At 37.3% G+C, this 26,286-nt stretch overlaps 1 protein-coding gene across 3 annotated transcripts in view; it reads right to left on the bottom strand.

The window, feature by feature from the left end:
• ift122 (intraflagellar transport 122) overlaps positions 1-26,286 on the bottom strand; it is a 106,715-nt gene that overhangs the window by 64,004 nt on the left and 16,425 nt on the right. For 2 of the 3 annotated variants that reach the window (XM_008116992.3, XM_062969768.1), the window contains 9 exons: positions 24,916-25,083; positions 19,877-19,952; positions 16,953-17,144; positions 15,725-15,863; positions 9,855-10,057; positions 8,028-8,165; positions 7,167-7,331; positions 5,820-6,017; positions 842-982 (listed from right to left, as the gene is read on the bottom strand). In XM_008116992.3, coding sequence (XP_008115199.1) covers positions 842-982; positions 5,820-6,017; positions 7,167-7,331; positions 8,028-8,165; positions 9,855-10,057; positions 15,725-15,863; positions 16,953-17,144; positions 19,877-19,952; positions 24,916-25,083 — 1,420 coding nt within the window. The remainder of the gene's footprint in view (positions 1-841; positions 983-5,819; positions 6,018-7,166; positions 7,332-8,027; positions 8,166-9,854; positions 10,058-15,724; positions 15,864-16,952; positions 17,145-19,876; positions 19,953-24,915; positions 25,084-26,286) is intronic. The other variant, XM_008116989.3, reaches the window with a different exon arrangement.

Genomic DNA, 26,286 nt, shown 5'->3' with positions numbered 1-26,286 from the left:
AAATGTAGGTTTGTCCATGCTCCTTCAGAAGTAACTTGAAGGTGATGCTAGGGGGAAGAGCAGAACAAAAGCTTGGGAAAAACAGGTCTGTCCAGTCCTAATAGAGAGGAAATCTGAGAGAAGACTTTAAAAGCAGAGAAAGAGAAAGCACAAGAGAGGAGGAGAAGACAGAAAGCTGTGCTCCCTCTTCTCAAGTTTGTAAAGAATGCCCCAAAGCTCAGCCCCACGTGTGCTACAGATGCACAGTGAAGCAAGGCATGTACTGCCTGAATACGTACAGTCCCCACAGGAGAACATTTAAAAGGAAATGTTCAAAGCCACTCTGAGTGAGAAAGTATAAGCAATAAATTGCCCACATTCAAAGCTAAAATACTTCGCAGTGGAGACGAAAAAGGATAAGAAATCCGAAAGTTTTTTTTTAAAAAGAAGTGGATTTACTATATTATAGCAAAACAAATCATTTCTGCCACATAGTGGTCAATGATGGCAGTAGCAGACTAATATTAGTATTTTATTTCCATAGTGAAAGTGTCATTCCATTTTAACTTAATTTTAACCATTAGCTATGTCTGGAATTCAAACAGAATTAGAATGTTTAATTAGCATTTTAGAGACTGAGGATAAAACACACATCCTAACTTCCACTCAACTTCCACTACATTCTTAACAGAAACTGAAGAGAAAACAATTTATCATTTTTAACATAACAATGTCAGGGCTTTGTATAACTTCAAGATATACATCTTTCTGTTTCAACTGGCATAGTTTCATATATGTATTTCAGTCAATACAAATGAGAGAAATGCCAAATGCATTTACATATGAAGATAAAGTGCTTTACCTTCTTAGCTGTTTCAAACTCAAGTCCTTCCAAAGCCTCCATAGCCAGTTCTTTCCAATCTGTGTCAGTCACTCCCAAGCAGGCAATCTTGTAGGCTTCTTTGAACATTTTCCTCTCCAAGTATTGATACATAGGTGCTGACTGCAAGTGTTCATTTAAAGAAAAGTAAGCTATTGAGACATTAGTTCCATTTCCTAAGTTTAATAGGAAAAAATATACTTTTAAAACATAGTTGCAAAAGGGTAACAGAAACCAAGGCATGAAGTGTGTTTCCACTGTATGCCCTCAATATCAAATCAGAAGTGCTGGGAAAACCTCTAGAGAATGTCTTCAGGCAGCACACAATGTCTGCGTGTCTGTGTGTAGAGACAAGTCCCATTGAAGGCCTATGGTACCTGAAAGGGGACGAACTGTCCCCATTCAGGTTGGCCACACGTTCCCAGCTCATAAGCTCCTGTTACTCACTTTGCCTTTTTACTCTTAAGATCCTTTCATGGATCTCAAGGTGGCCCCTAAACTGGACAAGTAGATGTGCCAATTAATGGATACAGTATAGTCAAGTCCAAATATCCTTGTTACTTGTTGTATTAAAATATTTAGACAGAAATGGGGGGGCATTAAAGATTTATTGTATAAAAGAAGATCTGTCCTTATGCCGGTTCCATCTCACAATAAACTGAGGTGTTACGTTCCCCTGAAATCCATTTTTTCCACAATAAGTGATATATAAGCACCACTTTTAAGTGCAACTTGTTGGATCAGTGGGCATGCTCCCCAGTAGCAAGATTTGTTTATGACAGATGTTTCCTGCACAAAAAGTTTTGTAGGAAATAAAACCCTAAGTAAATTCCAAAATGCATCCCCTGGCTAACTTGTTCGGTTGCCAAACTGTTCTTACAGATGGCAGTTTGTTTTCATTCTCTTAGAAGCAACAGAATGCAATTATTCTGTCCCCATTTATAGCAGCCTTTTAATGTTTGAAAACGATTCCCATGGTATCATCCTGTTTAATACTCACTTTCCTTAAGGCCATTTTTAAACCAATCTGTAATGAAAAATAAATCTACATCTATGTACTGTCTTTATCTAGAACCTTCATCTTATTTATATTGTATCAAATCCATCTAATTTATCAGGTGTGGACAACCAGAAGTTCTTAAACTTTAACTTCATCATCCATCAAAACTTACAATGCTGACTACAATCAGTGGGAGCTGAAGACCAAAAACATCGGGCCTGGGCAATAATTGCTGGTGGAAAATCCATGATGCAAAATGTAAACATTCCCTAACCTAGTCCCTAGTTATAATGCCCATACCCTAGGTTCCCTGATAATATTTTGTTCTCTGCACTTCATCCAATACACCAGCCCTATGGTACGCAGCTCATGCCCGGCCCTTTTATAGCCTGGTCATGTCCATTGTTCTACTGGCTATTGGTTTTTACTGAGCATGGTTTCTGATTGAGTTCCAAAACTACTGTTTTATATTTTTATATTTTATTTTAAATTGTGCTTTTAACTGGATTGTTTTATTCTACTATGTGCTTATTTTAATTGTGTTTTGCTTTAATTGATTGTTTTATATTTATGTCTAGTGGGCATTTTGTCCCATATATAAACCATCCCAAGTCCCTTCGTGGAGATGGTAGTGGGGTATAAGAATAAAATTATTATTATTATTATTATTATTATTATTATTATTATTATTATTATTATTATTATTATTATTATCCTAATATATATGCATTAGCACTGCTTCTTTAACCCCTTCCATTTTGATGTTCTTTTATGTTTACTGATCTCCTCTAATATGCTCAACATTTGACATTTGTACCTCTATTACTGGACTACTTTTTCTGAAAAAGATTTCTGTAGAGGCCATATACCACCTAAGAGTGATCATATGTCTGCCTATGCCTTACAAACAAACCTCTTACCATTACAGACTCATTCATATTGTCTGTTCTCAGTGCCAGATTTACCATTGTGCTTAATGTACTTAAGCACAGGGCTCTGTTGGCCAAGGGAGCCCATCTTCCTGTCCTGCTCCCAATTTTATGATGGATTTTGCTTATGTAATGCAATTCTAAATCTGAAGGCGTTCTGTTTCAAAGTGATTCCAGACATAATGATACAAGTTGATAGTTGATGGGAATGTGCCTGTCGCGCTTACCTCGTTCAGGACCCAAGGGAAGGGCCTGACAACTTAACTAGCACAGGGCTTCATTTGTTCTAAATTTAGCACTGCCTGTTTGTGAGGTAATGTACGTTAACATCCAGTTTATAATTATCAGGCCTAATATTTATTTATTTATTATTCAAACTTATATGTCGCCACTCCCCTAGGGCTCGAGCGGCTTACAAGAACAGGCTAAAATCAACAATTTAAAAACATCTTAAAAACATCTTTAAAAAATATCTTAAAAACATCTTAAAAACATCCTAAAAGCACCTTTTAAAAACATCAATAACAGAACTCAAAAGCCTGCCGAAATAGGTGTGTCTCCTCTGCAAGTTTACAATCTTCTGCATTTCTACATTTATTTCTGCTGGATTTTATCTTAGTCCAAATTATAAAAAATGTATCCAAAATTCTAACACTAACTTCTAAAGTACTTATGCCTATTAGTTTAAAATTGTCCAGTTTGTATAACCATGCTGTCTACTAGTATTCAACTCACTGTTTAAAAAAAAAACCAGTAAAGACATCCCAAGATGGTAAGAACAGTTCCTATTACTGAGCAAATTTGATAAAAGATCATGATCTACTTTGATCCTACTAATCGTGGTTTAGGTGTAATTAAAGCTACTGTTGACTGTAGACCAACAAAAAATTACTAAGAATGTGGTTGGGAGGAAAACAGAGAAAAGGAACATGTAGGTAAACAACAGAAGGTTTATACTGTGTTTCCCCGAAAATAAGACCTCCCCAAAGAATAAGACCTAGCAGGGTTTTGGGGGGATTGCCAAATATAAGGCCTCCCCTGAAAGTAAGACCTAGCAACTAAGGCTGCAGCAGAGTTCCATTGGGAAGCATGGCTGCAGGGCAGAAGCAGCACTCATTCATACACCGGAGGGAGGGAGGGAAAGTGCTTGCTTTCTGTGCCTCCCTCCCTCCCTGCCTTGCCTTGCCTGTCCCCCAGCCGAGGCTTGAAGAACCTTCCGTGGCTGCTGCCGTTTCTTCCTTCCTTCCGTCTCCCTCCTGGCCATGCTGCCTTGCTTCCCAGAGGCTTCTGATTGGCTCCTGGAGCCCGGGCAAGGGAGGGTGGGAGGGAAGGAAGGAAGAGGGCTTTCCACTCCTCCCCAAGGCTTCGCTCCTTAAAGGTACAGGACGCATTGGGATTCTCCTCTCATCTTCCTAACCTATGCCATGAAACTGATTATTTTATACTATTATTATATTGCCATATTATTATCATCATATTCTGTTACTATTATTATATCCCATTATTATATTATCCTATTAATATATTTTAAATCATTATATTATATTTTTCTATTATTATTATATCATTATATTATTATTCTATTATTATTCTATTATATTTTCATATTATTATATTATTATTCTGTTATTATTAAATTCCATTTTATATTACCCTATTAATATATTTTATATCATTATATTCTATACTATTATTCTATTATATTATCATATTATTATTTTATTATTATTAGCATATTCTGTTATTATTATTATATTCCATTTTATATTATCCTATTAATATATTTTATATCATTCTATTCCATTCTATTATTCTATTATATTATCCTATTATTATTATATTATTATGCTATTCTGTTATTATATCCCATTATTATATTATCCTATTAATACCATATTATTATCATTTTCTGTTATTATTATATCCTATATTATCTCATTAATATATTGTATATCATTATATTATTATTATATTATCATATTATTATTATAGTATATTATATTATTCATCATTCATGACTAAATTGAAACTAGAATAGAGAGAAATCAGCGTGGAAACCTTGTGAAACCTAAATTGCAAGAGGTACCATAGATTGTTGTACATGTAAATAATGGTAGTAACAAGAAATTCTTGATAGGATTCATAGTTTGTCTGTTATGCTGGTTTGTGATGACAACTACTTTACAGTATATAATAAATGTTCATTTTGTTGTTCAACAATAAATGTGAGCTCTTCTTCATGGAAAAATAAGACATCCCCTGAAAATAAGACCTAGTGCATCTTTGGGAGCAAAAATTAATATAAGACCCTGTCTTATTTTCGGGGAAACAGGGTATATATTTGGGGACTAGCAGTCCAAGTTCTGAATAGCTTCAGGATAAGCTTCCCATCCAATTAGAATTAAAAACTGCAGATATATCTCAGTTTATTAAGGTGTAGTATTGCATGCTCAAACCAGGCAACAAACTATAACTTAAAGAAGGTTTTGCTATTTATCAAAGCTGGCATATAATAATTTGTCTGTTCTATTTTTGGGACTTCTTACTATGGCGAAACAATTATTTTGCTCAGATTCAAAATTCCTGAAGGGCAAATCAATTTGCCATTGCTAAAAAAATATTTCATATAAACAGGATTGATCAACATGTAAAAAAGTCAGCAGAGAATGAGCTGGTACTTATCAAAAGACTACTATTGTAGAAATTACTAGAAAAGAACACATAATTAATTTGTTAGGGCCCAATTCTTCTCATATGAAATATTGGAACAAGTAGCAGTAAAGTGAAAGAATGTTAAAGGAAGATTATCAAAGGTGTTTTCTAATGCAAAATTTTATTAAAGTCTATTCTTCTATATTGTGTCATTGATCAAAGATAGAGAAGGACAGGTCACACACACTACTACAGGCATAAATCAATTTGAGGAGGTCAAAAGAGACCATGGTGAAATATTTGGAACACATCGCTTTTCTTTGAAATAATGCTGATGTTAGCAAATACAAATGAATGAATGAACAGGGCTAAAGATTACCTGAGGAACTTCAACAGCAGTCATTGAGAAAACATGGAGACAAAAAATTTTAGAGCCGTTGTAGCCAACCACAAATCCCTGAAGTTTCTGCTGATGAACAGGAAAGTTGCTAGCTTTGATGTTGAGATATCCGCCTCCAGAGAAACAAAGCATGTCCTCACACTGTGTGTTCCAAGCCACACTATTAGCGTTGGGTTCCTAATGGGCACATTGAACAAATTATTAAACATACTCATTAAACATCATTAATACAAAAAAAAAAAACAAGAAGAAGTGAACATCAGTCATATAGGATATTCAATAGTGCTCAAATTAAAGTACTTCTGTGCATTTTAGGTTTTTGATTAGAAATAGATAGCTCTTAGAGAAACGCTTGCAAAAATAGCAAGAAAACTGCTTGCAACTAAGAATATTTCTTTGGTATTATTGCTATAGTTTCCAATGAACTGAATGTTAATTATACAGAAGCATTCTGAAGAGGAACAAAGCTTTCAAAGTCAAGAAAAGAAGGAAAGAGAAACAGATTTTATTTTGAGAAAGAAGAAGATTTTTAAATATCTTAGAGCTGAGGCTATACACAAGCAGAAAGATGCAGGAAGAGACAAAATCTTAGAAAACTAAAAATAATATCTAAAGGGGCAGGAATAAATGTAAAAGGTTAAAACAAATGTAAAGGTATCGTAGAAAAGGGCAAGGAATCTTGGAGAAAATGTACTGGTCTGAATCTACATTGGACCTGAAAATAGGCTGGTGACCCATCAAATCTACTGTGAAAGGAGCTAAGGTGTCTGGACACATGAGCCAAAGTTTTTAATAGTGGCACGCTATCTATATAATGCCCTTCCCAGAGAGACCCACCTGGCACCTAATAATGATTTTATTGACTTCAGTTGATGACCATCTTCCAGGCATTTTCAGAACTGATTTAATAATTTACCTCTTTGCATTTTAATTTACCTCTTTGCACTTGAATTCTGCTGCTGTTTAATTTCATTTTATATGTCAAAAGGCTGTAATCTCTACCCCTACTTTAATATTCATTTAATCTCCTGCATCTTTAGTCATTATTTTTATTATATTTAAATAATAATACAGTTCTATACTACTGACTACAGGATAATTTTAAGTTTTCCACTGTCCAGAGAATTTTGATTATTGAATAATTTAGAAATGCAATCAATATATTAATGAGCTATCTTAACAGAAGGAATTCCATCATATAATCCCTGTTTTTCTTAGCTGATCTGGAAGTCAATAGATAGTTGAATTTCTCTTTATACAAAACAGAATTAAATTAGAAAAATACTACAACAATCCCTTAACCCAAACATTATCCACAATTTTTACCTGAAACAGCAATTCTTTGGTGTTAATGTCATACACTAGACATGTGTCATTTTCATCCACCACTGCCAGCTTGTTTCGAGATGCACTCATATCCAAGCAGCGTACAGCTGTGGATTGTTTCAGCAAGACAATTGCAAAAGGATTGTCCACAAATATCTTTAGAATCTGGATGTAATTAAATTCAGAGGATGAAGGAGGTACATGTTAAAAGCAGTATAATTTCCATTTGAGTCTCATGCAATAGACTAGATCTATATTTTTAAGAAATCAAAACCCAGGAAAACAATTTATCTGACAAATTTAAATAAATTTATTTGCTTTGGTTTCAATTATAAATAATTACTGTGCAAAATAATGATTGACTTTGGGGGCAAAAGCTTTTCTCACAGATGACAGAAGCAAAATTTAACTCAACACATTTCTTGGCTTATATCAAATGTATTGAATTAACACATAACAGAATGAGCTCAAGAACTTGGGATTCTCAAATAGTTTGAGAAACCATATTTTTATGTTACTCTCTTTTTTAAAAAAATAATTTTTATTGAGGTTTTATTATGAAGACAGTCTAAGGGAAAAAAATTTATGTTACTCTCAATTGTATCTCTTAAAATCTTTTTAATGCTTTACAGAACACTAAACACTGTCAACCATATTTTAAGAAGGGGAACACAGTTGCAAAGTTAGTTTTTAATTAGCTCCCACTTTCTCTGAACATGCCACTCTAATTTTTATCAAATATTAGTATTGTTAAAGGTGGCTGCCTGAGTTGCAGATAAGCAAATATTAATCTTGTATATACCTCATCTATTCTAATCAAATGTTTTATTTTATTCTTTGAACTTTATGATGCAACCTCACCTGCCCATTTTTTAAACCCACTAAAAGGCCTTCTCTGCCTGGAGGTCCTCCAATTACTTTTATGTAGCGAATGAGAGATTCCATTACCCATTCCCTTTCTTTAGTGCCATTGAATGAAAGGCACTGGAGTCTTTTCTCCTAAAAAGGAAATAACAGATTTTATTCTAATAAAAGTTAGTTCTCTTGCATCTTTGCCTCACAATGATGTACAGATGCTGGCCTCTTTAACATTAAGTATCAATCTGATTACATGCCAACAACTGGTTTATACTGAATAGGGAGGGGTTTCACAGAATCAAACATAGAATGTCTTAATTTCTTTTAAAGTCATTAATAGTATATTGTTACAGACATACTTCATAATCTAATATTCAAGTAGGCATCAAGACAATACAGCAACCTTCACCACAAAAAGACAGCAATCAGATGTTAATTTTAAAAGTGTGCAATTGTGTTCCTTCAAGGCAAATTACAAAAGAAACACTTCCACCATCACAAACTTCAACTTTCAATTGCTTAGAAAATAGCATCCGTTGAACAAGTCTGCCCACGCAAAGCATGTGAATATAACATGTAGAATAATCACAGGATGTCTCAAACCTATACCTGTTGATAAACTCTATAAGCTAGCTGCAAACTGTGAGAGAAATAAAGTTGAACACTGTGAAAGTCATCCACTGCATGGCTATCAGCCTCCTCCCAGTAGACTCAAATCAAGGAAATGTTTCATGAGAACCAGCACTCCACTGAATGTTCCCCCAGCAATTGGGCAGCTAAACCAGGAAATCCCAAATAGATGCCCCCCCCCCCATAAGGGTATGCCTCCAGGGGCAAACCAAGAATGGGCACCCTGGAAGTCCCTGAACAGACTCAGAAGTGGTGTTGTGAGATCAAAAGACAACATGGCTAAATGGCACTATCTAGAAGAATCCTCCACCTTGTGCGACTGTGGAGCATAACAAAGAACTCAGCATCTGTATGCTTGCCCACAATGCCCTGCCTCATGCACAGAGGAAGAACTGTTTAAAGCTACAGACAATGTGGTCACTGTTGCCTGTTTTTGGTCTAAAATTATTTAGCCGGTTGTGTTTTGTCTATTTTATCAGTTTTATACTTGTTTATGTATGCTTTTGACACAAAATAAATAAAAACAAGTAATCTGAAATTTGTCATCAATAATATATACTTAATGAGATTTACAACTGTGGCACATTTCAAATCATTTAATTAAAACATTGTTGCAGGGACATATTAAGCTGTGCTGAAAACCGACATCTTTTTATTCCATTTTCTAGACTATCATATCACCTATTATTATTATTATAAATTTTGACAAGAACCACTAGTGTACGTTATTCTCTGTGCAGTTTTCACAGATTGTACACATGCAGAACGTTTCATATGAAACGCACAGGCACACAGTCAATAACGCACTGTAGATGTACTGAATGTACACCTCAATAACTCCTATATTGCTATGCTGTTGTGATGCCATCTTGTGTAAGAAAGTTGGGATAAAGCGGGGGTTTTTTTAATGAATGGCACATTTATTTTTGTCTCCTGATTAGAGTTACATGTCCAAAGTTCTTTAAAAATTGTTTTTTCTTCTAAAAATATCTAAATCTAACCTTTGGCTCATCCAGTATAGCAGGAAAACTGCCTATATAAAGTTCAAGACAGATAACAAGGAATTTAAACTTTATTCTTAAGAAAAAGCATATGGTATTTCAGATCTAATGGGAAAAGGAACATGTAGCTAACAGTTGTCTCAGATCTATCACAGCAAATAATTGTGATATTTTTGAAATATGATTTTCTGTTCCTTACCTGGCATAAGATAATATGTTCAGAACATACAACCAGCAAGTTACATTCAAACTTTTTTGCTATCTTTTCCTTTACACGATAATGCATGTCTGACGAGTCATCTGAATATAGTTCAAAAATCTGGATTTTCTCTGGCAACTGAATTGCTAATCTGTTTTTGTAGATTGCAATTTTCTTCACAAGCTCTCTATTTTTTATTCTAACTGAAAAGAAAGAACATCAGTAAAATAGTTTGCAAAATGGAATTAAAATGTTTAGTTAATCTGGATTCACAAGAAACACAGCAGATCAGATGGTTATCAAAAGTTCATATATTATTAATACTTTTTGTAATTTAACCAGCTAAAGCCTTGTGAAACACCGTGAATGGACACATCTTCTCCATTCCCTGTCCCTCCCCATAACCCCAATACCTAAGTCATTGCCTCATTATTCCCATACACCATCATTCTTTACTCTAGTCTTCTTCACTCTTCTGTGGGGCCAGCTGTAGCAAAACTGCCCACAGGATCTACAACCATGTCACAGTTCTATGGGATCATGCAAATTATACTAGAACTGTTCTTTTTTTCTAGGAAAAATGAGATTATGGGTACATATCAGAAGAAAAGAGCAGCCAGGCTGAGCTGCACTAGACCTGGGTCCTGGTCACTTAAGACAGTTCCTGCCTTATAGAGGAGGAAGAGAGGAGTGTTCCAGCACAGTTCTATTGTGTCTAGAAAGAAGGGAATGCCTAGAGCAGGGGTCCCCAAACTAAGTCCCGGTGGCCGGATGCGGCCCTCCATGGTCATTTACCTGGCCCCCGCCCTCAGTTTTATAATATAATATGTTTATATCAGTTTTAATAATATAATATATTGTATATACATATAATATTGATAATAATATTATGTTATACAATATAATACTAATAGTAATACCATATAATAATATTAATTATATGTTATATATTACATATTATATAATAGTATAGTGGTATAGTTCAATATAGTAATATATAATGCTAATATTGTGTTATGCTAATAATATAATATATTGTATGTACATACAGCTGCTCTGAGTCCCCTTCGGGGTATAAATGTAGGAAATGTAGGGTGGGATATAAATGTACTAAATAAATGCAGTAAATAAATAATTAATTTTAGACTTAGGCACGGCCAAAGTCTGAAATGACTTGAAGGCACACAACAACAACAATCCTAATTAACTTGACTATCTCATTGGCCAGTAGCAGGCCCACACTTTCCATTGAAATCCTGATAGGTTTATGTTGGTTAAAATTGTTTTCATTTTTAAATATTGTATTGTTTTTTCGTTGTTGTTGTTTTTGCGCTACAAATAAGACATATGCAGTATGCATAGGAATTTGTTTTGTTTTTTTCAAATGATAATTCGGCCCCTCAACAGTCTGAAGGATTGTGGACCAGCCCTCTGCTTCAAAAGTTTGGGGACCCCTGGCCTAGAGGCCTTCCCTCCATTTCAATTGACACTACTGTGATCTTTGAGAGGGAAAGAGAGCAGCCAGGGGCTGCTTAATTGAATTGCTGCCCCACCATCTCCTTTCCCTTGTGTGTCATGCCTTTCTTACATTGTAAGCCTGACTAACTAATTTCAAGTCATTCTCAAAATCTTTGTGATTGAAAGATGGAGTATACTGTATATACTCCAGTATAAGTCTAGAAGTTTTAGCCAAATATCAACCCCAAAGAACCTGAATCAACTCATTCACACGTCAGTGTAAACACTATACCTTAACTAGACCTTATCAAAAAAGGAACCATCCTATTCTCTGAGTAGAGTGGCAAAAGATGAGAGCTTGCTCCATCCCAGGAGAAACAAAACAAAAAACAAAAAAACTGGAGCCTTCTACTCTCTTGCACACCTGCGACGGGAAATGCCGTCTATATGTATAAGAATTAAAACTTTACCTTAACTTTTATCATCGCCTTTTCTGAGTATAGTAGTAAAAGCCAATTTTGGATGTTTGGATGGGAAAATTGTGACAATTGTGGCAAGGAGTGGTTGCCCCGCTAAAGTGGCACTGGCACTTTCCCCTCTCCGTGAAATAATCCTTGATTAGCCACAGGCCACATCAGACTCCACCATTTATTTATTTATTTATTTATTTATTTATTTACAGCATTTATATTCCGCCCTTCTCACCCCGAAGGGGACTCAGGGCGGATCACATTATACATATAGGCAAACATTCAATGCCTTTTAACATAGAACAAAGACAAGACAAGACAAACATAGGCTCTGAGCGGGCCTCGAACTCATGACCTCTTGGTCAGAGTGATTCATTGCAGCTGGTTACAGCTGGCTTGCTCTCCAGCCTGCGCCACAGCCAGAGCCCATCTTGGCTTTAAAACTTGCCCTCTGCTTATACATGTGGTAAACTTCTGCACAAGTATATATGCAACTACACTTGAAGTGTACCGAAAAGCTAAATGTAGAATGCAAAACTTTAAAAATGGGAAATGAGTGCCTTGTTGTAGAATGGAGTTAAAGGTGAGTCCTGAGTAACCAAATTTCCAACTTTCCTTTCTCAAAAAAAAGCTCTCAACACAATTTATCCCACTCTCAATTGGGGAGCAGTGAAGATAGTTGAGACGCTCTCTCATCTGCTAAAGTGGGATAGAGAAGTGACACTGCATAATGTAATGCTTTGTCTGCTTTCCCATACTATCATTTTCTTCACAATGAGTGCTCCAAACAGATTTGAGACAGAGCCACTTTGGAAGACACCTAAAGGTCAAAATAGATGAGATACTGAGCTTAAATCTAGAAAGAGTTATGTTGAATGATGAAAGTCACCTAAATGTACAAGTAGTATTTCCAGAAATAATGCTACACATTTTGAACTCTTACCATGTTGTTTCTTTCACCCATATGAAGTGGCAATCCTGCATCTTGATTTCTTGCCATAGAGATAAACAACAAAACATCTAGCTCATCCCCCTCTGCCCCCACTGCTTTTCTGTTTTTCACTATTAAACGTAAAGGTTTCCCCTGACGTTAAGTCCAGTCGTGACCAACTCTGGGGGTTGGTGCTCATCTCCATTTCTAAGCCGAAGAGCCGGCATTGTCCATAGATATCTCCAGGTCATGTGGCCGGCATGACTGCATGGAGCACCGTTATTAGCATTGTAAAAAAAAACTCTTGCAACATATTTTACTTTCTTAATAAAAGTTTCCTTCCTAGAGTGGAGATATGATATCTGCCCTACACCATGATGCCATGAATAAAAATCAGTCAATGTAGAGCTGTGGATTAGCTGATTAACTGTTTTCTGCCCCCCCCCCCCCCTTATATTTCTCTAAGCAATGGGTTTAGCACACTGGCCAACAAAACAAAACAGGAGACCATATTAAAGAGATTTGGTTTCAGAGCCAGCTTGTAGGGTACTGGTCAGTAACATTTTATATCTTATCTCCTGGAGTGATTAAAAACATTTTAAAAGAAAGAAAAAAATCTACCATGCACTATTTTTCAACTCACTCAGAGATGGGAAGTAAATAATGGTATAAATGGTAATGGATAGATGAATAGATGAACTGGAAAAAACTTGCATCTGAATATGTGTAGGTACAGAGTTACAAAGCAAATAATCTTACCAGTCTGATATAATTATTTTGCCAGACACATACCATTAGTGTAAAATGTCTCAATTTATATCCCCAAAGCTAAGCTCTGAACTTTCTTTGCTCCAGAAAGCGGGGCAGGAATTTAGGAAAATCTTAGTTCTCCCACTTCTCTCCCCCTATGTTCAAAACTCCACTGTGAGAAGGAAAATGGTTTAGGCTGATCAAAAGATTCTTAGTTTTACCTTTCTGGTTTATTGTCTGGAAATTATTCAGTTATAATATCAATCTGAGGATAAACCCAACCTTTCATTATCTTATTATTCATAATAACCACAGCAATTTTAAGTTAATGTTAAAATGCAACTTCCAATACCATTGAAACTATTTAAAATGTACAACTTAAAAATAGTCTGATGAAAAGTACAGCATCCTATTAAAAGTACTTTCTTTTAAAACACTGAGATCATGAAAGCCTAAAAAGATTTTTGCCTAGCAATGGAAGGATCATTCTAGACTCCAAAGGAAAGGTATTCCAGCCACTAAGAAGGATCTTGTTTTCATAGTAGCTTTGATTAAAGAAAGACAAGCTAATGTTGAATAAATTATTACTATGGAGGATTAAGGGTGATTTTTTTATTTCTTCCTTTTCCTCATAATGAGAAGGGTGCTTGCTAAGGAGGACACATGAGCAAATTCAAGTCCGCAAACACTCCCCAGAAAAAGGGCACAAAGAGACTGACACAAACCTGCAATTGCTTATCAGAAAATAAACACAAGCTTTTTTTGCAGAACCATTTGCCCAGGCTCATAGTCCTAAAGCAATTTCTTATCTCTTTAAAAATCACCTTCTGAACTCTCTTCCTCAGTATGCACTTTTTTCAATAAAAAACAATGAACAGTCATCCAGGAGTCCTGGATTTTCTAGTCACACTTTGTCAAGGACATAATGATACTCGGAAGAGGGGCTATGTACTTCCCTATGTATTGTGTAACATGGCAGAATTGATGACCAGATATATTTCACTGATTCAATTGACTGTGTAAAGCAGTGGTTCCTAACCTTTTTTTTGACCAGGTACCACTTTGACCAGGGACCACTCTCCAACATTAGTACCAAAAGGGTTACAAACCAGGTTTTGATCAACTTTAGATTTAGTTTGGTTATCTGGGATGCTGATTCAGAAAAGTGCATTAGACAGACCACATCAGCTCTAGTTTCGGATACAAAATATATGCCATCCAGAAGTCGCCATCTGCTCGCCCACAGAAAACCCTATTTAATAATCTAGAGCTGATGTGGTCTATCCAATGCAATTTTCTGAATCAGCACTCCAAATAACCCCAGGAACAGGCCTAAAAACAAAGACACCAAAGTGCCCTCACTTCCAGAGGCCACGTGGAACAGCTCTGCTCAGGGGAAGAAGGAGAAGCAGAAGTCAGGAGGCTTTTTGTCATGCCTTTTGTGAGTAGTCAGCCTCTCTTCTCCTGATATACCCATTGCCTCAGCACTATAAGAGGGTTTCGCGAGACCAGTCGCTCTCGTTACAATGGTGTAGTAAAGGTGAGGCCACAAACCATATTTTAGTCCTTGGGGGACCACTGGTGGTCCACGGACCACAGATTGGGAACCACTAGTGTACAACTATAATGAAAATGTAAACACTATTTTAAAATATATTGTCCAAATCCAGGCTTTACTCCTACAGGCAGAAAGCAGAAAAAACAGGTACCAGTTCCTTTCACTGCAGCTCCTTATGATTTCTGGGAATCTGCCAGAGGAACTAGGGGCTGATGGGAAAGAGATGTTGACAATAGACTCCTTTGCTTCCAACAATAAAATCCCTCTGGTAGATCAAAGCTTTCCAAAGACAGTAGGCAACAGAAGGCAATGCATAATTCCAGCCCTGTATTTTTCATTGCTGTGCCTTAGGGCGACATGCAATTCAGGCATAAAAGCAAACAAAACCATCAAATCAATTTGAAAAAGAACTTAACAATCAATTTAATAAGCAATCACTAGCAACAAGAACAAAAAGCCAAAATAACATTCAAAGCATCAAATCCGGGTCCGCTGAGGCTGTAAACAGGGCCTTCTCAGGTAACAGAAAATTTTTTCATAAAAAATGAATATCCAAGGAACACACTGGCAAAAGAACACATTCCACATAGCTTGTTGGTTATTTTTTCCTGTCAAATATGCAGATTAGCTGCTGATTACTGACGAAAAGGGAGCAACCAAAATCCCTAAGTATCAAGCTAAAGGAACATCTGCCAAAAGCTACCTTTCTGCTCAGTGATGAGATGTTGGACAATGACATCAGTCATACTGTCTCTGTAAGCATAGCGATCCTTATAAAGGCCATGGACTGTGCTGAAAATCAGTTGATAAAATGAAATTGTTCCATCCTGGCTTCCTACTGCCTGAAGAAAAAGAAAAAGATCACTAAAAGTTCAAATTCATGTGTATTTTGACTATAATTTTAAAAGACTGAAGGAACTTTTAGGAAGGAGTTTTAATGGAATTACCATTTTAATATGTATGATATGTAGAGAACTCTGGTTGTCAGGTAACTAATAAGCATTAAAGATGAAAACAATCTAAGATTACTTGACCTTTATTGAAAGACTATGGTATCAACTCAGTAGAAGTGAATTTCTTTTTACCCAAACAGAGAATAATTTTCATTGTCAGAAGAAAAGGGGAAACAAAAAAGAAGATTCTGAAACTTTTGTGCCCCAATGTATCTCTGAGATAAGTTTCTGAACCAGAAATTATAAAGTAAATGATCCTACTTGTCAGTGAATTTTCATTGCGGTATATACTAACTGATCTCTAATTGTACTTAATAAAATGCACATTTTCTTTAATTTTGCACAGTTATTTATATGATTCTCCATGTAATCAAACATCTTTTCCCATAGATGTATGTACTGTAAAATACATACATCTATGGGAAAAGATGTATGTATTTTACTTAAATAAAAGACTGTATATGGCCCAAAGAAAGAGAACATATATGGAAGTAGAGATAATCAAGGAGAAAAAGGCCATGCAACTGGGTAACTGTAACTTGAGAGCAAAGAGGCCAGCAAGCTGTACAAACAAGGAGAGAAAAATAAAAATGGTCCCTGAGGTCAAGGTATGCTTGCTGCAAACCAAAAAGAAAAGAGGGATGCAAATCCTGCTGCAACAGCAGCCCAAAGGAAATCCACTAGGCTCTTTCTCAATCAGATCCGCTTTACACATAACACCTTTAAGTTTACATGTGAATATGCAAGTAAGAACTGAGGTCCATAAGAGAGCAGTGGTTACCTGTGTATGCTTGAGCTTCTTCATAATGTGTGAAATGATTTCTAGAAATGACATTTGAAAAAATATAAAGTGCCATTTCAAAATGATTGAGCTCCTCAAAACTACATAGGTAGACTGGCATCTGAAAACAAAAGCAAGGACCCAAAAGGAGAAGCAAAACATATATAAGAGCAAAGTTTTTGTAAGCAAACTCTTACCACATAATTGGAATCTGGCTTAGCTTTACATGTCCATGTCCAAGTGTTTTGTTCTCCTACAGTACCCAGGCGCACACCATCCTTTGTATAGAGGGATACTTGCTTGTCTGAGCCTCCAAGTAAGATGTATTCGCCCTTTGAAAAATAGCTAACACAGCAAGGGTCAAAGTTCAGGACTCTGTCCTTTCCAATCTAAAAAATTTTGAAAGAAGGCAGCAAAACACATTAGAAATCTTATGTAAATCCGACATATAGACAAGACCTCCTAGAGGAGGCCTGCACAACATGTGACCCTCTGTGTATTTGGAAATCCAACTCCCTAGCCAGTTTGTCCAATGTTCAGGAGTTCTGGGAGCTAAAGTCCAAAACACCTGGAAGGCCAAAGGTTGTGCAAGCCTTTCCTAGAACAACTTTTTCTTTTCACAATGCACACTTTTAAGGTAGAGATTCTGGTCAGTGTTTGGGTCTATCTGTTCCTTTTGCCAGTGGAGGAAGCCCATCAGTCTTTGACTTTGAGGCAAATGATATTGTTGGTATGCTGCTGAAGGCTTTCATGGCTAGGATCACTGGGTTGCTGTGAGTTTTCTGGACTGTATGGCCATATTCCTGAAGCATTCTCTCCTGACGTTTCACTCACATCTATGGCAAGCATGCTCAGATATTGTGAGGTTTAACCTCACAACCTGAGGACGCCAGCCATAGATGTGGGTGAAATGTCAGGAGAGAATGCTTCTGGAACATAGCCAAACAGTCCAGAAAACTCACAGCAACTCAGATATTGTTGCGCAATTCAACACATCTATGGAGATACTCTAAAGCTAAACTTGAGAAATTGCTCAGCTTGAATTGGCTAAAGATCAAGAGGACAATGCTTCCTCCTTAGCAACTTCTAAATTTGATACAAATTTTGGTTGTGACTTGTATAGCAACCAGCATGGGCGGGGAAGCACTCAATTCAACAACTGTGGATAAAGGGAGATACAGAGTGGGGAGACAGTGTTACCATCACGGGAGAGGGAAGAACCACAAGGTATTTTGCCACCAAACTTTAAATAGTCTGCATAATCTCAGCAACAGGGTCCCTGAACTGAAAATGCTAATGCTGAATACCAAATCAATTAATCAGAAAACATTCTTAATCCAGGACTTTGATCCTAAATGAGCACGTCATCCTGGCTTTTAATCTGGAGACCTCCCTGCTTTGTCTGCCTGGGTTCTCTGTGAAGCAACAGGAAATGCCTGACGGGGGAGCAGAGTTGTGATGGTTTACTGGGATTACATCTCCCTTGTCAGATTATTCCCACAGTTGGCTGGATTTGTGTGTATTTAAAAGTGGGTGGCTAGCACAGACTAGACATTGTCTTGAAGCACTGCCCACCCTGCTGCTCAACAGTCTCCCTCCTGGAGCTGGCTGAATTTCTCAGCAGAGGTACAGTGTGTGTCCCCAACTTGTTGTGTTGGGAGATGTCAACATTCATGCAGAGTCCACTCTGTCAGGAGTAGCTGAGGCCCATAAGCCTTCTATGATGACCATGACCTTGTTCCAAGTAATATCCGGGACCACTATATTTACTGTGTTGGGCTGGATGATGGTGATCTGGAGGTGAAGGAAATTTCAATAATTCTGTTATCATAGACAGATCACTACCTGGTCAGGTTTAGTCTCACTAGGATTTGGAGCCTCTGCAAGGAAGGAAACAATATTGTTTACCCCAGGAGGTTTGTGGTTTCAGATGTGATTCCTGACAACTCTCAGGGAACTTACTGTTGCCTATGATCCTTTCAAAGTCCAGGCTGATTTTGAAATAGAGAAATAGTCAAGCTAGTGGACCAACTGTAACTGCATGCTTTCTCTCATGGAGTGAATCTAGGCCCACCGGGGTTCTAGAAAAATTCCCTCTGAATCTCACCATATTGTACAGTTATTGGGCAGTCACCAATATTCTTTTCTTGGGAAAGATTCTAGAGCAGTGGTTCTCAACCTGTAAGCCCCCAGGTGTTTTGGCCTATAATTCCCAGAAATCCCAGCCAGTTTACCAGCTGTTAGGATTTCTGAGAGTTGAAGGCCAAAACATCTGGGGACCCACAGGTTGAGAACCACTGTTCCAGAGTGCATGAAAGCCTCTCAGCTCCAGGATTCTTGGATAAACTGGATCACCTAGATATATTTCAATCTGGCTTCAAACTTGGCTATGAGACTGAAGAAGCTTTGTTAGTCTTTGTGGATAACCTGTGAACAAACCTAGGTAAGAGGAATGTGCCCCTGTTGGTTCTGCTGAACCTTTCAGTGGCTTTTGATACCATTGGCCATGGTATCCTTTTGGATTCTTTCTCTGTGATGGGACTAGGGACTAGGGAGTGATCCCTGTGCTTCTCAGAAGGATATTACATAATGCTGGGAGATGCCTGTTTAACAATCTGGCCACTGGCCTATGGAATTCCTGGGTTCATCACTGTTGTTTGAAATCTACATGAAGCAGCTGAGGAGGTTTACTTCCCCCCCCCCCCCCCGCCCGGAAATGTCAAGTTTGCAGCTTGGACCTACTCCCGGACCTGCACCCATTACTTGAGAAGTCAGATCTGGCTGAAATGACATGTATCTTAATTACAGTAAGTCATTTGGACTACTATAACACACTCTATATGGGCTGCCTTTGGGAACTATCAGGAAACTCTAGAATGTGAAAAAATGCTGCAGTCAAACTGACTGGGACTGGTTATAGAGATCCCCCCATTGAAGGAGATTCTCTGGCTCCAGTGTATTTCTGGGCAGAATTCAAAATGCTGGTTATGACCTTTAAAGCCCTACACAGCTTGGGTCCAGTAGACTCAACTACAGGGTAAGAGGAACTTTCAACAACCAACTCCAAAGAAAGAAATAACTAAGTGTATTTTCAAATATGCTGTATTAACATATAACTTACTTGCTTGCCACTCAGCTGATAAAAGGAAAGCCTTTGTCCCCAATCTGCCACAGCTAAGATGTCATTGTGTTCATCTCTGCCAAGTACAAAAGAAAGCCCAATTATGTTGTGTAGTAAACAGCTCTCCTCAACTACAAACACCAGATAGCCTCTAGTATTTCTACCATGGTAACATATGTCAAACAACAGTAAGTGTCAAGAGGCTGCATCAAATTTTCACCTTTTCTAAAAAGCAGATCTTTCCCCCATTGTGAGGTAGTTCTGTTTTTAAAGAAATCTTAAAGGCTTGACCTAGTAGAACATAGGGAGCTGTCTTACACAGTCATGCCATCTAAGCCAATACTGGAAGCAATATTCTGGTGTTTTGGAGGAGTGCCCATCCTAGCCTGGAGACACCAGGGACACAAAGTTCAAAGCTTTGCATTCAAAGCATGTACCAGATCTCCATAGTGTGTTAGATTTTTAGTTTATCATTTTATGTACTGTGAGAATTTATAATTTGAATTTGTAGATGAAGTTGGATTTAGCAGTCACCAATGGTTAGGAAATGCATCTAAGTTTATCTATTCAAGGAGAATTTACAATATATAAATGGATGTGGGATTTGACAAAAATCAATCGCCACAGAAAACCTGGATAGACTTATACATGCCAGTACTGCAAATGGGACCAGCACAAAGGCAGTGAGAAGAGGTACCCTTTCCTTGCCCATACCAGAAAAAAGGCAGCCCTCCCTTCTCCCTCTTTTTATTGCCTTTGCAATGGGTCCCTAATAGAGGTAGGTTGCTTTCTTTGGTAATCTCCCCCCACTCTTCTTATCATTCTCATTCTTTCCCTGCATTCTCATTCTTTTCCCCCATGCTTATTCCTTTCTCTACCTGTATTTGTACAAATGGAGACATTTTAAGATCAGCAATGTGATCCCTCAAATAAGCAGACTGTCTCCTATTGAATCCCTGATCAATAAGTGGAATCAAAATCTGGGCAGGGCTGTTGATATAATTACTCCCAAAAGTCTTCTCCAGCCTATTTACTACCCAGGCTCCTTAGTATACAGAGACTTTCAGGGAAATGAAATGGGAAGTGTAGATAGTGGAAAACGTGACTTCTATGCGACAAGACACAATATAGAGGACATCTTCGCTCCTATATGGTGGCAATATGTCCAGCAAACAAAGCTTTCTTTGCACATATTGGGTCTGTGGATTCACATCCAGCTGAGCTGTTCAAGGTGGTTTAACTCAGCTATTCTCCTCTCTGAACCTGCTGCAAGAACCTTCAGTAGCTCACTATGATGCTTTTAATGATCATTTCACAGATACACATTTTGGATAAGAGCTGACTTAGAGGCTGTCATTAGAAAAGTCAACAATGAGGTATCTAGTAAATAGAAGTGGGATTACACTGGATCAGTTTCAATTGGTGAGTACTGTTAATGTGGACAAGCTGCTGGGGCAAGTAAGGAGAACAAACTGCTTTCTTGATCCCTGCCCCTCTTGGCTGGTCATCCAGGAAGGAGATACAATTTGATCCAAATACAACCAATTATCAATGCATCCCTCAGAGAATGGAACTTTCCAATCTGTTTAAAAGAAGTAGTACTTAGACTGCTGCTTAAAAAGTCCTCCATGGATACTCTGAATCTTAATAATTACAGAACAATCTCCAACCTTATTTTTGGGGCCAAGGTGATTGAGAAAGCACTTGCCCTCCAACTCCAGGTAGTCTTGGAAGACACAGACTTCCCTGACCCATTTCAAACCAACTTCAGAGCAGGATAAGGAGTTGAGACTGTTAATGTGGGATTTGTGTATTGGTAGTGTTTAAATGAAATTTGTGTCTTGTCAGTATTGCATACTGATTGCATCATCCAGAGTGTGCTACAGTCTAGAAAGAGTTAATTGCTAAGAAGCTATGATGACCTTGATGTGTGGCTGAAACTGGGGAGTGTCCAGACACAAGTGTGTGTGCTTTACTGATTGCATCAGTTCAGTTCAGAGTTCTGTCTGCCTAGAGTGAGAGTCCTGTGTCTATTGTCTGCAAGTCTGTTTGTCTTGATTATTGCTGAAGTCAGTAAAACTTTGTATATAGTTTTACCATCGTCTCTGATGTCTCTTCGTTCTGCGTTCCACTGATTCCATCCAACTACTGCTACGCTGCTAATACTCTGACAGAGACTGCTATGGTCATCTTAATGGATGATCTTAGTCTTAACACTGACAGGGGGAGAGTATCCCTATTGGAGCTTCTAGATGTCTCAAAAATGTTCAAATATATTGGCTGTAGGTTCCTTCTGGAAAGCCTGGGGGAACTGGGAATTGGAGGCACTGAGCTGCAGTGGTTCCAGTCATATCTCTCAGGCAGGTTCCAGATGGTGGTACAGTAGAGTCTCACTTATCTAACATAAACGGGCTGGCAGAACGCTGGATAAGCGAATATGTTGGATAATAAGGAGGCATTAAGGAAAAGCCTATTAAACATCAAATTAGGCTATGATTTTACAAATTAAGCACCAAAACATCATGTTATACAACAAATTTGACAGAAAAGGTCATTCAATAAGCAATAATGCTATGTAGTAATTACTGTATTTACAAATTTAGCACCAAAATATCACGATATATTGAAAGCATTGACTACGAAAATGTGTTGGTTAATCCAGAACGTTGGATAAGCGAGTGTTGAATAAGTGAGACTCTATTTATATAGTATGTCTCCTCTGAATGAACGCCTAGAGGAGGTAATGGGCTGGATAAGGAAAATAAACTGAAACTGAATCCAAATTAAGAGGTGCTTGTCATTAAAGTTCCTATCCTGGGGATGGAGATATGTCAACCAGTCTTAGATGGGGTTACACTCTCCAAGAAAGACTGTGTTTGCAGCTTGAGAGTGCTCCTGGATCCATCCCTCCAATGTCAGCCCAGGTAGATGCAACAGTGAGGCATACTTACTACCAACTTTGGCTGATACACCACCTGCTCCTCTTCCTAGATTTAGAGGACCTAAAGATGGCAGTGCATGTGCTAGTAACCTCAAGACTGAACTTCTGCAATGTGCTTTATATTGGGAAAAATCTGTACAAAGGTCTGAAACGCCAATTAGTTCAAACCATGGCTGCCAGACTAGTTACAGGAAGATCTAGGAGTGAGCATATCACACCTATACTACAGTCATTCCACCAGTTGCCAATTAGTTTCCAGACAAAGTACAAAGTGTTGGTTTTAATTTTTAAAGTCTTACATGTTTTGGGTCCAGGTTAGCTACAGGATCACCTTCTCCTGTATAATTCGCCCCTTAGGATACTTAGGTCCTCTGGAAGATGTTTATTCCAACCAAGCACTGTCACTCAGAGGACCTCTTCCTCTGCCACCCCAAAGACTGTGGAATGACTTGCCAGAAGAGATCCAGTAGCTAAATGAGCTATCGGAATTCAAGACACAACTTAAGACCCATCTCTTCCGGCATGCCTACCCTGTCAATTTTAAACCATGGATTAAAAATGTATTATATTACTATTGCATTTTAATCTTTGTACCTTGTATTTTAATACATGTATTTTATAGAAATGTGTTTTAATGTATGCACTTTATTGTACTATTTTATGGTTATGTGTCTTGACTGTGCTGTGCCTTGCCTCAAGCCAAGAAGAGGTGAGAAACAAATAAAATGTTTATTATTATTTTATTATGACACAGCAAACAAGATAGATATGCTGGATTTCGTTTCACAAAATCACAAGTCGAACACTTGTCTAGGACTGTGTGATGTATTTTCGGATGATGCGTGCAGATCCCAGTAGGGTGGCCTTTTGCAGTTGGCAGATCGTGATTTTGTCAAAGTCTATTGTTTCCAAATGCCGGTTGAGATCTTTTGGCACGGCACCCAGTTATTATTATTATTATTATTATTATTATTATGTTCTTCCTAAATATGTTCTCTTTATTCATTTTTAAGAGAGGAGGAAAAGGTTTATTACATGTTCATAATGTTTACCCTCAACATGCACAGATCATAGCAAATCTATAATTTCAGCCACCAAACTTACCCTCAACCTATATACAGGTATATATGGTAATATAGCCAAACGTAAAGCAACATCCCTTCATTCATATTTAAAATGTAGATGCTCAAATTTGTTTAACTTCTAAGTTTCAACACATGCTCTGATCCTCATTCCTTCATAAATGCATCCTCCTTTCTTGCAGCATTTTTCACCTGCCACAAGGACTTATCCCTGTCTTCTATCAGCTAAGTATTGGAATCTCTATTACTCATCTCCATCTTCCATTACAAGAATCACATCCATCACCTTCAGTCTCATACAAGTGCATTTCTTACCAAATATATATTTTTCCTTCATACAGCTGCACATAACTCAGCAAATGGCAAGATATACACATTTATAACTAAAATATATCTCTTATCCTGCCAGTTCCAGAAGTGTATCTTATTTTCCTTCAGAGTTATTTTTGCAAACTCTGCTACTCACATTTTAAGTAAACATTTCTCTAGTTTTCAGTCACAACTTTACATTTAATTAAATTTTATGAAATATGGGCCAATTTCTGTTCAAGTCAAAATGTCAGTGTCTGACTGGCAGAAAGACAAAACGAAGAGCTCTGTGCACAATGTCCCATTTTACTGCTCTCTGCTACTCCAGGGAGCTTCTTCAAGTTAGACAGAGATTCCTTGAGTCAATCAGCATGACAACAGTATGGCTATTTTTCCCAAACATGCCCCAAACCAGCTTCCTTCAAGCTCTGAGAATTTACTGTATCAAGCAAATTAATTAAGGAAAATATTAATCTGTGTTAGGCCGAGACATATATTGGACATATTAGAGTAGTAAAATGGAGAAACATGTTGGAAAGGTGAATGTGGACAATCCATTTGAGATTATTCTTGAAGAACCTCTAGGGAACACACAACACTGCTCATATACTATACAATAAAAATACATTCTGATAATAAAATAACAGCAGGTTAGGATTTAAATCTACAACTTTATAGAAATTCTATGTTTTACATCCTTGACTCACGAGCTGGTATTCCTAGGACTCTCATCTTCCTCATGCTCTTCTTCCTCTGCCTCACTACCCTGACTACTGCATGTGATGGACTTCAGAACGGGTATATTCTCTAAACAGGTGTGACCTGCCTCCTCCTCTTCTTCACTCTCTCTAGCAGTCCAGAGATTCTCCCATCGGCTGTAAACACCAATTGTTCATTCATATGACCATTGCTATAAAACTCACATTTTGAAATAAATTAAACGAAGATCAGCTTTTCTGGCATTAAAGAGGTATTTTCAGAAAGATTTACAAAGGATCATCCCCAAATTTATTAATAGGAATAGTAAGTCATTAGATGGGAATGACATGGCTCTCTATGAGGTACAGCTGAATACAATTTGGAGAAAATGTCAGGAAATCGTCAGTCAAAATTGTCATGCCCTGTCCAAACACTGTCATGTTAAAAAACTTGTGAAAATTTTATTTCACATATACTTACAAACAGCTTACCTAAGTATCTATTCAACTGTTAAGATATTATCCTGATGTGATTACATGTACCAAAGATCCGGGATTGGCTGAAACTCCTTGCTACAAGTACGCACAATGAAAATGAGCATTTTCTGCCATATACTGTCAGGAATAAAGAACCAGTGTGTGTTGGAGTATTATTCTGGAGACCAGGCTGTGAATCCTTGCACAGCCATTGAAATCTATTGGCTGACCCTAGGCAAGTCATACACTCAGTTTCAGGGAAGGAATAGGCAAATCCACTCTGAAAAGTTTTGTCAAGAAAGTCTGTGATAGATTGGCTTTAGGGTTGCCATAATTCAGAAACAATACGAAGGCACACAACAACTGTGTTAAATGGTTCTCGATCTTTATGCCTACTCTAAATGCTATAATTCTCCCTAAAATTATCTAAGAGTATCTTGCAAGACTACTTTCGGTTAAAGCAGCTAGGCAAATGTGGGGGCACTTCTGGCAACTGAATTATAAACTATGAGACTCCTTTTACATAGAAATCCAGCGAGGCGACAGAATTGTTCAGAAGCATTTGAAGATCACCAAATTGGCTTTTAGGCACTGGGCTAAACTTGGAGAAAGATCGGATCTTATACAAGTTCAGTTGTTTCCATTTATTTTAAATTAAATACATTTTACATTTGTTTCTCCATCTGTTAGTGTTACTCTCTCTAATGAGACCATTTGAAAAAAATAAACTGGTCAATTATTCTGTGATTTATTTCTCCAATGATTTCTCAAGACTTGGATACAGTTTAACTGCAAAAACTATTTTTTTCTTTCATTCATGGAGTTTCAAACTTGTTCTTGTCAAAAAAAAATGAAAAACACAGTTTTCTAAGTTCCTTCAATATGGTGGGTTGTTTAATGTTT

This window comes from Anolis carolinensis, chromosome 2, assembly GCF_035594765.1.
Source record: "Anolis carolinensis isolate JA03-04 chromosome 2, rAnoCar3.1.pri, whole genome shotgun sequence".
In the NCBI taxonomy this organism is placed as follows: Eukaryota; Metazoa; Chordata; class Lepidosauria; order Squamata; family Dactyloidae; genus Anolis; species Anolis carolinensis.
This window is presented reverse-complemented; position numbering and strand designations above follow the sequence as displayed.